This window comes from Anabrus simplex, chromosome 1 (genome assembly GCF_040414725.1).
Source record: "Anabrus simplex isolate iqAnaSimp1 chromosome 1, ASM4041472v1, whole genome shotgun sequence".
Classification (NCBI taxonomy): Eukaryota; Metazoa; Arthropoda; class Insecta; order Orthoptera; family Tettigoniidae; genus Anabrus; species Anabrus simplex.
Window position 1 is genome coordinate 1,446,369,207 of NC_090265.1, and position 16,099 is coordinate 1,446,385,305.

The window sequence follows — 16,099 nt, forward strand, 5'->3', positions numbered from 1 at the left end:
AAGTGTAAGAACAGTAGAGGGAGACAAAGATGATGGTTAGACTCTGTTTCTAATGATTTGAAGATAAGAGGTATTGAACTAAACAAGGCGACAGAACTAGTAGCGGTGGTTAGTAAATTCACAGAGGCTTGCAGACTGAATACTGAAAGGCACAATAGTCTGGAATGAAGATGGACGGATGTCGTACTACAAAGTTTTAAAAAAAATATAAAACTTTGTATGCGAAGCAGAAACAAAAGAAAAATTGAAAAGCATACTCGCATATTCATACATATGAACTAAGCTTTATGGCATTCATATTCTTATGACAAAATTTTCTCTCCCCTTAAAATTGTTATGGTGTTTGTGAATTACTATTAAAGAATAAATGAGAACATTTCTTTAGGATGGTTAATGGAGATTGTATAGTATGTCATCACAGCACGAAATATGAAGCTTAAAGTTATCTTGATGTCTGTCATGTAATTAGAATAATTTGGAGACTTTGTGGCAGCTACTTCAAAATTGCTGTTTCCTTGAATGGATTAACTTAATTACTCTCTAATATTACATATTGTACCTCATTAGTTTGGCAAGCAAATAGATCAATAAAAACAAAGTGTGTCACTACGTAATAAGCCAAAATAAACCATTTTCCTGTCCTGTGCCCTGAGTAGTTCAGCATCGCCCGTAGATTGTCCATAATTTGGTCTCCAAGAACCGCTAACTAAGATCTCTTAAAGATGTAAGTAGGACAGGAATTGCACTAGTATGAGTGAATGAGAATTCAAGTGAAATAGGTTTGAAATAGTTTAATATACTAAAACATAACACTTCGATAAAGAAAATAAATCTCCTTTAATAAAACAATAACATTTCTGATACAGTTTATGGTTTGCCATCAAGTGGCAGGGGAACCTTGCCTGTCTAAACAAGTCTTAAATAACACTTGGATAAAGAAAATAAATCTCTTTTAATAAAACAATAAAATTTCTGATACAGTTTATAGTTTGCCATCAAGTGGCAGCGGAACCTTGCCTGTCTAAACAAGTCTTAAATCATCTATCTTGGAATCCCTGTGCCAATTAGATAAATGCTACACGGAATATTTAGAGGTCTGAATAGGTTAACTTTGCATTAAATAAAAGTAATACCAATGTAAATCATCCGTTGTTTGACATTATAAAGTTTCCATTTATATTGGTATTATAAATTTACTCATTCGGGACAAATATTTCAGGTTCCCTTTGGGAATCAACATCTATATCATTAAATAAAAGTAACCTTAAAATTATTCCCCAAATCATTAGGGACACAATTGAATCATGACTTAAGTCCAGATTTTAGCGATTTTGAGTTAAGTATCAATGCAAGGTCTATAGACCTCAACATACAATGTTATGTTAAAACAAATTTCGTCCTGGAATCCTGCAGCATAATATTGAAGGTGCTTTGAGATGAAGTGTTAATAGGATTTAAGAAAATGACAATTTCACTGGAAGCCATGAAACGTTCTGTCCCACGTTCTGAGAAGGTAAGCTTCAAACCTACAGAGTACATGGAGTTCAAATACTCTGCTGATATGAAAGGTGGTGTAGTTACTTCTCCATACATCAGCAGTCCTGTTTGTCATACTTTGACTTGCACAGCTAGGAGAACAGGCAATAGTTCTTCCAAAGACTTTAGCATACCCACAGGGTAGTGTTTCCATCAACACAAAAAAAGCTAGCTGATATTCAATAGGTGCTACCGTACATTCATTGTGGTAGACAAAGACACATTTTACCAGGAGATTCTGCGGTGGAACAATGAAGACAGAGGGGGTGATGTTAGTGATGAAGACTAATGAAATATTGTCATGTTCTTGACTTCTCAAGTAGTTAGCCTTTGATGTCTTAATACCTTGCAAATGAAAACATTTTATTCAAACCTAATAGGCACTTTTACCATTTGTCACATGTCTGTAAAAAGTGTGCCTGTCACTTCAGTTTCTTTTCTGCATTTTTCTGTAGCTGACGAGCTGTATCATATCTGGGGTTCCTCTGGAAGGCCTGAAGTCACACTGGTCACTGAACCAACTCTGCCACTTTTCTTCGGTTACATTTTCACACTCTTGATCCCATGCTGCCAGAAGCTCCTTGTCGGATGCAAAACGTGCCCTTTCAGCTTCATCTTCACTTCTGGGAAGAGTGTGAAGTCACATGGTGCAAGATCAGGACTGTATGGAGGGTGATCAAGCACAGTCAACCCTCATCTGGCAAGAAAATACATTGTTACATTCGCACGATGTGTTGGAGCATTGTCGTGATGCAAGAGTCAAGAGTTGAGCCATGACCTTGGACGGAGCTGCTTGAGAGCCTCTGGATCTCTTTGTACCAGCAGAAAATTGTTGTCCGATGTGGACAGTATTTCCCCAGCACAGGAGTCATTTCCTCCAGGCACTGGTCAACAGTTAATCCACGAGCAAAATTATAGTGGATAATTGCGCGATATCCACCTTTAGAACACACTGACATCTTAACTTGCTTTCAATCCCATGGCTTGGTAACAACTGGTGTGAAGGTCGCACCCTGCTGTCTTCTAGACCAGTTTTCATCCCTCACCGTAACGGGTGTCCAGCCAACCGTTTTTGCGCATTGCAAAACTTTCCTAGTGCCCTTTGTATGCTGAACTACAATATCCAACATATCTTTGGTCACTAAACAACTCCAAGAATCCAATGGCATCTTCGCGCTTCTTGCTCCAACAGTGACTCCAGGTAGCTTAGTCATTATATTATGAGACCTTTGACTTGGGGAGAACACTGCTCCTTTCTCCATTTCGTCACTCCATCTGTTCCTGTAAAGTATGACCAGGCTCGTTTACAGAACAAGAGTCATCTGCATCCATCTTAGTCATTTTCTTTTTCCTCAACAATATCATCACTTTTGGGTCCCTGGTCACTGATAAACTTATTATCACAGTCACTCACATATAATTGAACAAATTAATTCAATGTAATTTGTGTTTTCTGGGTTGAAGCACTCCATGTTTACAGTCACTAACACACGTACACAAGGATGGTACGCAGCAACACGATCGGTCGCGATGTATTCCACAGGTACAAAGACAAAACTAATAAGGAACGTGTGGACAGAAAGGCAGGGAATTCCCAGAGCAGCAATAAGACATACTGAAAAGCATGGGCAGATGGAGCTTATCGTTTAAGAAATATGTGATGAAAGACTCGTATATCTCACAGATACGGCACAACCAACGGAAGGTTAATCATTGATATTATCAGTTATTTCATTTAAAATTATTTCATTATATTTATTGACTAGCTGCTTTTGTTGACTTTGTCCTCTCTTGTTTATAATAATTTGGAATTTCATTTTTAGATCTGCCAAGCCAGAGAGTGTTTAAAAATGATCATATCCCAATTGAATCATTTTAAGTCTGTGCAGCAGCATATGGTTAGAGGTTTGAATTCCATGGATTTGGATTCTTGGGAGTCTGCACTGAATGATATTCAACATAAGGCAGTATGTATATCTAAATTGTACAATGGCATTTGTTCTCTTCAGTAGTAGTGAATTATTTGGCAAATGTTGTTATAGGAATTGATATAGATAATATATTTCATTTTATTTTCGTAGGGAGAATTCGAAGCTTCCTTATCTGAATTTGAAAATAAAAAGATAATTGAAGATGTGAAGAAGGCTATTGCAACTCGTTCAAAGAAACGTGATTCCCAGAAACGCCGTCGACTGGTACGCAGAGAAATGCGTGCGGAATCCTTTGCCAGACGACAGCAGTTGCACAGATCCATTGATAGTTGGCTTAAAGACATGCAGGGTGCTGTAGAAAAAGCCAAGATTGTAAGCTATATGATTATATATACTATATAATTTAGTCCTAGAAAATTTCTCCTTGCTAAATTTAATTGTGTGTCAGTGGCACTTATGGTAATTCCTCGGTAGGATATTTGCCATTACCAAATAAATAATTTGATATGTTCCTTTCAGATCTTGGATGTTATCTGATGTTGCTTTTATTTAACAAGGACTCATCGGCATTGCTCTGGATGAATTGCAACCTTAGGGTTAGTGTACTGCTCTGTGTGGAATTAGCCCAGTCCATAATTCCTGTGTTCTTAGAGTATACATTCCCAGAAATGAGTATTTAATTCCTTTGGTTCGATTATTGTGTTCCTATTTATGTTGTACCTCTTGTGGGCTATAGCTTCATGTTTACAGATTATGGATTGTTTTCAATACCTTCCAGCAGAATCTGCATTCTAGGTTGTTCTTTAAAATTCCCATCTTCACAGATACATGTCCCATTGATGCAAGTGTAATAGACTGATATAACTTGAAAACAATATTCTTTACCCACGGGTAAATAATGCAAGTATCGTGCTCGAATCATTTTTATTTTATTTTTATTTTATGATTATTATTTTGGTGATTTTTATGATTATTTTGATTACTAGCTGATGTACCCATGCTTCGCTATGGAATTCTACATTGTATTCAGAATCTAGGTTAGGTAGTGTACACGCTGTCAGTAAGATTGTAATAAATTGCATAGCTCTTAACGTTACCCTAGATACACAACAGGAAAGTCACCAAACTTCTTTTTTCTATGTAAAGACTGGGTTACAGAATTTTAATTGTAATGGTAGTTCCTCTTGCCTATCATAAGTCATAATCAAGGTGGGGAGTTTTCATTATAATGGTAAACTCTCACTCTCCGCCTGCCTTTTTACATCCTCAGAAAGACTGCCTTAGTGGTTTTCCCAACTGAAATCAACATAGGTCATTACAATAACACCAGTAGGAATATTGCAATTAAAAGCATTGCTATCATATGAAATACTAGATTAAATAAAGAAAAACCACACATTATCTCACTTTTAACGAACAGCAGTATGCTGCCGATCTAACAATCCAAAGTTCCAGAGCTGGAATGACCAGGCCGCAGTGAGCCGTGAACACATTTATTTTCGGGGAAGGGCGAAGAGTGGTGAGTCCCAAGGCAAAAACTATGCTGTTTTACTTTCTTTTTCCTAGGAGTACGCGATGAGTTAAAAAAATCTCAATTCACTACACTGGCGGGGGACAATCTATCTGATTTGGAGGCAAATTTTTCCTTGGCTGCTAATTTGGAATTACATGAATGTAGATTTTAATAAAAATGAAGAGGAAGAAGCTTCTCTTAAACAGCTCGTTTCAGGGTTGAATTTTGAGTTATTTAGTGAATTGTAGTGCTATAATTTCGAATAGGTCGAAATAGTAATTCTAGACAAGGTCATAAGAGAGCCACTGCCATTATTCCATTAATTTTGCACACTGACCAATCCAATAAGTGCGTCAAAGAGTAGGGATTGAATAGGTGGAATACTATGATGAACCAGCGTGTTACCTACCAGCAGTACCAGAGAAGAAAGTTATCTAACTCCCCCACTATTTCCCGCCAATATTGAGGCAGGCTGTTATACTCGGTACGCAGCAGTAATTCCATCTATCGGAGATGAGTGGCAGCATAACAGACAAAGAACATCACAGCAAACAGTAGTCAACGTAATGTTATTGTTGATCAATTTTATGAACTTTTGATATTGTAGGACTTCACATTTAGTTTTCTTCCAACTCTCAAATACCACTGTTATCATATTCGGTATGGTAAAACTGTATAAAACATGAATGATCGGAAATTGTATTCTCTATAAATTTTGTTATGTAGTACTTTTCGATAAAGCCAATAAAATAGGTATTTAATAATTAAATTTTAGGTGCTTTCCCCTAAACTACCATTTCATCCAGGGTGAAGAAAATTGTTGATAGCTTAGGCTGTAGTTCCTTATTTCCTGAATCTGTATACCGATTTTCATTAAATTCTGTTTAACCATGTTCTCTTGGCTTGGCGTTGATATGGACTTAGCAACAAACATACAAATTTATGAATATCTCTGTTATCATAGCCAGTACAGTGAAAATGTGTAAGACATAAAGGATTGGAAATTAAATTCTATATTACTTTAGTTATGCAGTATTTGTCGATAAGGCCACTAATAACATAAACATTTGAGAATTAAATTTTAGGCCTTCCCCTAAACTACTATTTTGCTCAGCATGAATAAAATGATTTATAGCCTAGAATGTAGTGGCTCATTCCCCGACTTTATATACAGCTTTTCATTAAATTCTCTTCAGCTGTTTTCTCGTGATGCCTCTACCTACATACATACATACAGACATACATACAGACAGACAGACAGACAGACTGGAATTATGGAAAAGTAAAAAGTGCATGTCTTCGTTACTGTGGACACGACTGATGCAGAAATGCCATTCTTTTTAAATTCTGAGCAATGTACAGACAGAAATCTTATTTTATAATCTATATGTATATATAGATTATTATTATTATTATTATTATTATTATTATATATAATTCGCTGGGGCCATCAAGGACCATGTTAAGTCTTGTTGCATTTGACACTGAACTTGGCTTTCTTTAGAGCCCAAATTTCCCTCATTCTTTTTGAGTGGGCCTGCTTACGCTCCTCTGTCCAAGGGGCACTGTGTCTTCTCTTCGGTTGCTCGTCTCGGTTTAGCCCGTTCGTCAATATTTTCTTGTGGAAGCGATCTCTGTTAAGGGCATCTTCAGCAGAAATATGTAGCATTTGCAGGTCTTTGGCATTTCTAAGTCAGGGAATTGTGGTTTTAGGGTTTGAATAAAAAAAGTGAAGGATTTCTTTAGTTAACTTTCTTCCGTCCATTCTTTTCAGATGACTGTAAAATCGTGCCCGCCTTTTTCTGATTGTGTCGGTAATTTTCTCTATTTTGCCGTAGACTTCCTCGTTGGATCTCTTTTGATGGATTCCATTTCTGCACTTTGATCCCAGGATTCCTGTCACAATTTTGCGCTCTTTTTTCTCCAGTTCTTCAAGGAGTCCTTTGTTGGCATTTAGAGACAGGGTTTCGGCTGCATATAGAACTACTGGCTTCAGAACTGTTTCATAGTGACGCACCTTGGTGTTTGGGAAAGGCATTGTTTGTTTGGTAGGCTATTTCCAGTTTGCGTACTTGCTCCTGAAGTGCTTCTTTGTCCAGTCCATTTTTCATGATGATCTCACCGAGGTATTTGAATTTGTTTGCTGGGGTGATGTTCCCGTATTTTGTATGGAGTTTTGATGGAGCCTCTTTGATGTTAGTCATTACTTCTGTTTTCTCAAACAATATCTGCACACCAGTTTATTCGGCAATTTCCTTTAAAATTTCAACTTGAGATTTAGCGGTTTCTATGTCATTTGAGAGAACAGCAATATCATCGGCAAATGCTAAGCAGTCTGTTGTGATCCCCTTGGATTTGGTTCCTATTCTTAATGGACTGTAGTTGGTTTCCTGTAATCTCACCCGCCAGATTCTGATGATCTTTTCAAGAACGCAGTTGAAGAGTATCGGGGATAGCCCATCGCCTTGTCGGACTCCTGTTTTGATGTCAAAGGTATGCGAGAGACAACCGTGGAACTTCACCTTGGATTTTGTATCGATCAGGGTGGTTCTAATTAATGCCAGCAGTTTCAAATTAACTCCAAATTCATTTAAGATGTTTAGCAGGACTTCCCGGTCAATGGAGTCATACGCTTTCTTGAAGTCCACAAAGACACATACTGCTGGGACCTTAGTGTACAATATCTGATGATCGTTTTGAGATTTTGGATTTGTTCGGCTGTTGAGCGACCTTTTCTGAACCCTCCTTGGTATTCACCTATTTGATGTTCGACTTGTGCTTCCAAACGCTCCAGGATGGCAAGTAATAGAATTTTGTAAGTCACAGGTAGCAAAGATATTCCTCTGTAGTTGTTGATGTTCTTGATGCTGCCTTTTTTGTGTAATGTATGAATCAAAGCTATTTTCCAATCTTCGGGTAGGGTCTCCTTGTTCCAAATTTCTCCTATTTTTTTTTGCTAAATATCAAATGATTCCTCTGGGGCATATTTCCGTAGTTCTGCTACTACTAAGTCTTCCCCGGTGCTTTGTTATTTTTGAGACTGGCAATGTGGCGCTTGATTTCATCAGTGTCGGGTGGTCTGGAATCTGGGTACCTGAGTAAGGGTTCCTTGGTCTCAATGGGGCTTTGCGGTTTAGAGCAGTTAAGTAAATTCTTGAAGTATTCTGCCAGAATGCTGCAATTTTCTTCATTTGACGTCGCCAGTGTGCCGTCCTTTCGCTCAAAGCATAGAAATTGTGGTTTATAGCCAGTGAGTTTGCGTTTGAAGGCTCTGTAGTACTCCCTGCTTTCATTCTTCCTAAAGTTTTGTTCTAGCTTTTCAATGAGAGATTTTTTGTATTTATGTTTCTCAGTTCTGAACAACCTAGCTGCTTTGGCACATTGGGTTTTGTAGGTTTCCCAATCATTTTCTAATATCGTAGAGTAGTACTGTTTCCACGCATTGAGTCTTTCTTTGAGGACTGATTCGCAGGTACCATTCCACCAGGCATGGCTTTTGCTTCTCTTGATTTCTGCAACATCTTTGGCGGCCTCAACAAGGAGAGTTTTGGTGTTGTTAAAGTCACAGTCATTATTATTATTATTATTATTATTATTATTATTATTATTATTATTATTATTATTATTATTATTATTACCTTTGAGGTGTGGCTATGAGGTGTTTACATCTACTTATTATTATTATTATTATTATTATTATTATTATTATTATTTCCGGCTCCATGGCTAAATGGTTAGCATGCTGGCCTTTGGTCACATGGGTGCATGTGTCGTCTTCATCATCTCATCCTCATCACAACGCGCAGGTCGCCTGCGGGAGTCAATCAAAAGACCTGCATCTGGCGCGCCGAACTTGTTCTCCGATACTCCCGGCACTAAAAGCCATACGCCATTTCATTATTATTATTATTATTATTTATAATGTCCAATAACGGACCATTTATATTGGTATTATAAATTTGCTCATTCAGGACAAATATTTCAGATTCCCTATGGGAATCAACATCTATATCATTATTTACATAGTCGGACGATCGCATTGTTTGTGAAATTATATCATGAAACGTGCTGCATGTATGTATATGAGTTTAGTTAATGTAAGAACCTGTAATTAATAGTATATATTTTATTATTACGTGTAACATTGTGCAACACTGTAACAAAACCATGCGGAAGTACGAGATGATTAGCATTGGAGATTCAAATTATTTCAGACACTCTTCCATTGAATGTTGCCTGCCGCGAGTGTAGTACAAAACATAGGTTAGATTTCAATAAACACAATCGTCTCAAAAGTGCACATAACATTTAAAAAATATTCTCTCATTTAATCACACCGATGTAACACCTTGTATAATATAAATGTCTACATGCTATGCCTATTTCCCACATTTTGGCTGAAGATGACGCCAAACAGCGTCGAAACTAGTTCCAAGTGTAAATATATGTTGTAAATAAACTATAACATTTATTTGTATTGAAAAGGTGGACCCTTTTAAGTTTCCTATCTTCCATTCTCAGTTCAATACGGACAAAAATGAAATTCTTAGATTAAAAAAATATATATATATCGCCTTTGAATGTCGACAAGAAAACTCGCTAGTGGGAATAGGGAGGAAACGATACCGAAGGTAATCGATCGCATGCAATATAATCGCTGGGGTGCATAAATATCAGGAACGGAAAAATCGTGCGCGCTTAATCGCTAGTAATAACGGATGCGTCAATGATAGGTCTCTCGCTGTAACCGAAGGACGACACACAGTTTAATATAGGAATTTTGAAGGGACAGAAATATATTGTCGCTATAACGGAGTTCTCGTTATATGCCGTACTCGCTATTGCGGACTTCTACTGTAATTGCCACTATTTAAGTTCCAATCTTCGCATGTTATATCCATATGTATTTGTAGTGTAATACTGAAGTTACAATTTTTTTTGGCCACCACAAAAAAGTTCGTCATTTTTCTAAAGCAACTTTTCTCTGCCCAGGATAAACATACAGCAGAAAACTTGGCCTTGTTTTGAAGCATCAGTCGTAGTTATTAGAAACTACAATCACTGTAACCATACATTGTGGTACTGAATTTATGAAGAGTAATATTGAAGGGAGGTTTTGTGTACGCCGGACCGTGCGATTAACAGCAGACGGGGTGGTGAAATTGGGCACACTGTTACCACGTTCTGTAGTAAGGCTGTTGGTGAAGCCCGAACCTCAAGTGAGAAAGATGGAAATCTAAATCTCATTATAATGTAAGCATCTGACACATCGTTCCATTTACAAAACTTGCAAGCAGCGAGAGATAACGTTGCATGTAGTTCTGAGAGCAAGGCATCAGAGACTGATATCGCAGTCCAGGCATTGCGTCTTACTCCTGTTGCCTCACCTTGTGCGGCCTGTTGCTGAATTGGAGATGGGTGCGGGCATCGGGGGGTTAGGTGGACAAAGCTTCATTCCTTCAGTTCGCCACTCACCCTCCCACACTGCTAACGAGGGAGAGCGAACTCAAAACCTCGACGCTCTCTGGAAGAGTCCGAACAGACATGATTGACCCATGCACTGCGGTGTCACGTGTTTACTGTTGCATGTGCAAGACCTCATACTGCTTGTTTATAGTTGAGTGTGTCTCTGAAAACCATAAAAATAGTTAGTGGGACGTAAAGCAAATAACATTATTATGGTACCGGTACTGAATAAACCATTCTTGCAACTGAAGTATGCAGACAAACTGCTGATAGTTTAAAATCCAGTATTCGGGAGATAGTTGGTTCAAACCCCACTGTCGGCAGCCCTGAAGATGGTTTTCCATGGTTTCCCATTTTCACACCAGGCAAATGCTGGGGCTGTACCTTAATTAAGGCCACGGACACTTCCTTCCCACTCCTATCCCTCTCCTGTCCCATCGTCGCCCTAAGACCTATCTGAGTCGGTGCGACGTAAAGCAACTAGAAAAAAAAAAGATAGTTTAAAATGGTAAGCTTACCCTTCATCTTCCCTGGAATTAACCTCTTTGTACTCATTTTCCTGGCTTGAAGACTGGAATTCTTGACGTCTTCGCAATTCATTTCATCCTTATTATGTCACCACCAAGCCTTTCCAGAAGACATGCATAATAATAATAATAATAATAATAATAATAATAATAATTATTATTATTATTATTATTATTATTATTATTATTATTATTTAAATAAAATGTCAATTGTTACAGCATTACCAATGGTCGTACCTGTCATTCAGTGATTTATCATCTTCCTTGGTAGATCAATTGCGGTGTCTGACCTATTCCAAACAACCATGCCTTTCTCATCATACATACTTCCTGACATCTTACTTCTTACTTAATTATGTAGCTAACAGAGTGCTGGTATTTCACTCCCGTCTATTTCTACATCCTTGTAGAAAGACACCAGAGCTGCTGTAATAGGAGTAATAGAATTTCCGTTTTATAGGTAGATCTACTTAAATGAAACATAGTCTTTTAGGGTTAGCGTTCTCTTTTGTTGTTTGGAATTGAACCTCTGATCCTGGGTCAGACACAACCACCAATATACCGAGGAAGCTAATAAACCAGGTGAACAACATGTACAACCGCAGGTCGTTGTCATCATCATCATCATCATCATCATCAATCATTTCCCGTTTCCAGCTTCCCGGGTCGGGTTGTGGTCAAGGACCTCCATCGCTGCCTCTCTCTCCACCACTCTTCTCCTTTTTTAAGTACATCTTCTGGTTTTCCTCCCCTCTTCTCTATGCACTCCCACACTGAATCTGTCCACCTCTTTCGGGGTCTTCCTCGTGGTCTCTTTCCTGTTAACTTCTCTGGAAAAGCTTCTCTTGGCACTCTCACTTCTCCTATTCTCATCATATGTCCATACCACTTTAGCTTTGTTGTTTCTATCCTGTCGTGAAGTTTCAAGATTCCTGTCCTTTTCCTTATCTCTTCATTTCTAATTCTATCCTTTCTGGTCTTGCCCTCGATACCTCTTAGGAATTTAATCTCCGCTGCCTGTATTCTACTCTCCTCTCGTTTTGTTGTAGTTTGTGATGCAGCTGCATAGGTTAGTATGGGTTCATAATAGGTTGAATATAATACTTTCTTACATTTCATAGGGACAACTTGGTTCCACTTGGATAGTACACTTCCCTGTCAGAGACCAGCTTCAACTTTAAACCATTCTGTTTTTCCTATATTAGTCTTCACACTACTAACACATTTTTTGTACATAGCCTTTATCATTTACACTTCCAGTCTGTTAACTTGGTTTTTCCTCAATGTGTCCCATACCAAATGTCTGCGCACACTGTCATAAGCCTTATCAATGTCATCACTATGTCTTTTCCAAACTCCCATCTTTTCTCCATCATATGTCTTAATGTAAAGATCAGGTCAAACGTTGACCTGTCTTTCCTAAAACCATACTGTTCTTCCATTTCTCCTTTTACCTTCCTGCTCAGTCTTCCTGCCGATACTCTCTCAAATATCTTAGCTACATGGGCTCTGTAGTTATTGCACTCCTTTGTATCACCTTTTTTAAATATTGGGATAAAAAACTCTTTCCCCACTCTTCTGGGATCTCTTTCTTCCTCCAGATTATTTTAAATACTCTATACAGCCACTGTAGCCCTATTGGTCCTGCTACTTCTATCATTTCCATAGTTACTTCATCCACTCCTGCTGCTTTACCGCTCTTCATCTTTCGTATGGCTTTCTCTATTTCTAACATCAATATCTCCTTTTCTTGTTCTTCTTCTTTCCCCATCCCCCATTCAAACCCCACTGTTGGCAGCCCTGAAGATGGTTTTTCGTGGTTTCCCTTTTTCACACCAGGCAATGCTGGGGCTGTACCTTAATTAAGGCCACGGCCGCTTCCTTCTTATTCCTAGGCCTTTCCTATCCCATCATCGCCATAAGACCTATCTGTGTCAGTGCGACGTAAAGCAAATACAAAAAAAAAACGAAACTTTCCCCGTTGTTTCTTCTTGCTCCTTTAATATTTAATATTTAGAAATTCTTGAGAAGTTTTCTTCCCATCTTTTTAGTATGTCATCTCTTTGCGTCAATATCTGCCCTGTTTCAGTTTTTACAAATTTTGTATGTTTCCTATTTTGTAAACTATTCTTCACCAAACTGTACAAAACCTTTTTACTTCCCTTTATATTCTCCTGTAAAGTTTCTGTGAAACTTTCCCAGCTCTTCAGTTTCTCTTCTTGTACTATTGCTGCGTATCCACTTCCTCCAAGCCATTTGTTTCTCTTTAACTGTTTTCTTTACCCTGCTGCTCCACCAAGGAGTCTCCTTTTCCTTTTTCCTCCCTGATAGTCTTCCACAGGTGTTTACTGCACACTTTACAAATCCATTTCTGAAACATGTCCATTCCTCTTCCACACTGTTCAAGTCATCTTTGGGAATTTCTTTCTTCAGATCCTCTTGAAAGATTTCCCTTATTTCTTTCTCTTTTAACATCCCTTTATTTCTTTCTCTTTTTCTGTTAACTTTGTTATTTTACCAAGTCTTAATTTGGCTACCACCACTTTATGGTCTCCTTCGAAATCTGCTCTCGGTATTGCTGATACATCTTCCAGTTGTCTACGTTTCCCCTTCACCAAAATAAGATCAGTCATTGTCCTTGTCTATCTCCCCAACCATATCTAGTTATTTTTTGTGAGTTCTTTTTTCTAAACCACATATTGCCAACAATTAATCTATTCCTTCTACAAAAACCTATTACCAAATCTCCTTCTTCATCTTGGTTTCCATAACGATAGGGGCCAATTATCTCTTCTTTTCCCTGTCTGTCTGTTCCACCATGTGCATTCATGTCTCCCATTAATATAACCTCTTTGTCTTCAGTACAGTTTTCCAGTTCTTCTAGAAACTCTTCTGAACATTCACCTGCATGCCCCGTTTGGGGTGCATAAACCTGTATAAAATCCTTGATTGCAGTCTCAAGTCCAAGCCTAACTTCAGTTATCCTGTCTCTGATCTGGTCAATTTTGTCCACATATTGCACTAGGTCTTCTCTCAATATAACACCATCATCATTTGTTGCCATCTTTCCTCCACTCCAATATGATCTATACCCTATCTTCAATTGTTTTTGACCTTTCCCCTTCCATTTTGTCTCACTTATTCCCATCATTGCTATGCCTTTCTTCTCCATATACTCTTATCAGTTTTTCAACCTTGCCATTCAAAGTCATGACATTGATGATACCGATTCTTGTGATGTCTGGTAGCCCACTTCTCACAGTTCCCCCAGAGCACTGGGAACTGCACGTCACTTCAGGGTGACGCCCTAGCATTTTCCGAGGCCTCGATTCACTCGCACTCGTTTTATAGGCTGTTTGTACAATGGGTTCGCCACTCCCAAAGGCATTTTATTACCTTCTGCCAGGTTCAAATTAGGCCGCCCCTAACATGGAGTCAGACGCCTGTAGTAGCTGCTCCTCTGGAGCACACGCGCTACGGGTTTGCCCCTTCCGCCATCTCCACTGTACCAAAGTCCATCTTCTCCGTCGGAGATGCCGTTGAGGTCTTCACCCATAAACCAGGGCAAGGGCCCTCCATATTTATGACCTCTGGAGAGAGGGTGTCCCAGTATTCTAAATCCCCCAGGAATTGGGCTACCTGTTGATCTATGGGTTGTATTGGGTATTTCAACCAGCCCTATGTACTGTAGGGTCCCCTTATCCGCCACATGGGGATGCACTGTAGGGGTCAGGATCCCCTGGTTACTTATTGGAAGTTAACCCCACCCACAAAGGCTGAGGTTATTTGCAGAGACAACTGCAGATAATGCTGTAAAATTCTACATTTTAATTTGATATAATAATAGTAATAATAATAATAATAATAATAATAATAATAATAATAATAATAATAATAATAATACATAGCCCCACTCTCAATTGACAGGCAAGGGACTCCTTGGAAACAACTTGGCAAACAGAATGGAATTTGCTGGGGAGCTATCAATTATTAATGAGCTTATGGGAGAAAGAATGTAGAACAGGCTATCAGCAAAGAGGATGAATCTGGATGTTCTAGGAGTAAGTGATATTTGGGTAGGAGAGGTAACAAAGAAGGGATAGGAGATTATAATGTGTACTTGACAGGTGTTAGGAAGGGAAGGGCAGAGTCTGGGGTAGTGCTGTTCATCAGGAATACTATTGCACGCAACATAGTTTGTATTAGGCATGTAAACAAGCGAATGTGTGGGTAGATTTGGCAGTTGGAGGCAATAGGACGAGAATTGTCTCAGTGTATTCACCATGTGAGGGTGCAAATGAGGGTAAAATTGACAAGTTTTATGAAGCATTGAGTGACATCATAGTCAGTGCCAACAGCAAGGATAGGATAGTGCTAATGGGCGATTTCAATGCAAGAGTTGGAAATAGAACTGAAGGATACAAAAGGGTGTTTGGTAAATGTGGGAAAGATATGAAAGCTAATAGGAATGGGAAGCATTTGCTGGACTTCTGTGCTAGTATGGGTTTAGCAGTTACAAATACACGTGAGAGGGTAAGGATATGTATGTTCAGTCCGTCAGCAATTCCTCTGGTGGGATCCTCAACAGCTTTGCCATCAGCTGTCATAGATGGCCTACGCATCACCAAAGAGGCGTACTAGGGAAATGAGGAGTGAGGTGGTTTCCCGTTGCTTTCCTCGCCGAGCCAGAGTTGCTATTACATATCAGTCTGACAGGCCCACTGAAATACATACACCAACCGACCCTATGAGCAACATTTTCACACCATTCATAGCAGGGACTTGCTGCATAAGGATTGGCATTACTAGCATTGCTCATACCTCAGTCACTTTCATATTGTCCAAGCCAAGGATAAGACAGAGACAGATCTATGAAAGTAACAAAATTGCTCTAGCCTATACCAGAAGTCATAGTGCACTGTAAACACTAGGTCCTGCCAGCAAACTCATAGGATAGGGGTACCAGATCCATAATAGACTATATCTTAACCAACTTTGAATTCAAGAAATCTGTTAGGAATGTACTGGTTTTTCAGGGATTTTTCAATGAAACCGATAACTATCTGATCTGTAGTGAACTTTCTCTAGGCCTAGGATAGAGAAAGTGAAATCTGTGTGCAAACGAA

The 16,099-nt window shown here is 38.7% G+C and overlaps 1 protein-coding gene across 1 annotated transcript in view; it reads left to right on the plus strand.

The window, feature by feature from the left end:
• LOC136858411 (programmed cell death protein 7) overlaps positions 1-16,099 on the plus strand; it is an 80,300-nt gene that overhangs the window by 22,515 nt on the left and 41,686 nt on the right. The window contains exons 2-3 of the mRNA XM_067137936.2: positions 3,360-3,503; positions 3,618-3,839. Coding sequence (XP_066994037.2) covers positions 3,360-3,503; positions 3,618-3,839 — 366 coding nt within the window. The remainder of the gene's footprint in view (positions 1-3,359; positions 3,504-3,617; positions 3,840-16,099) is intronic.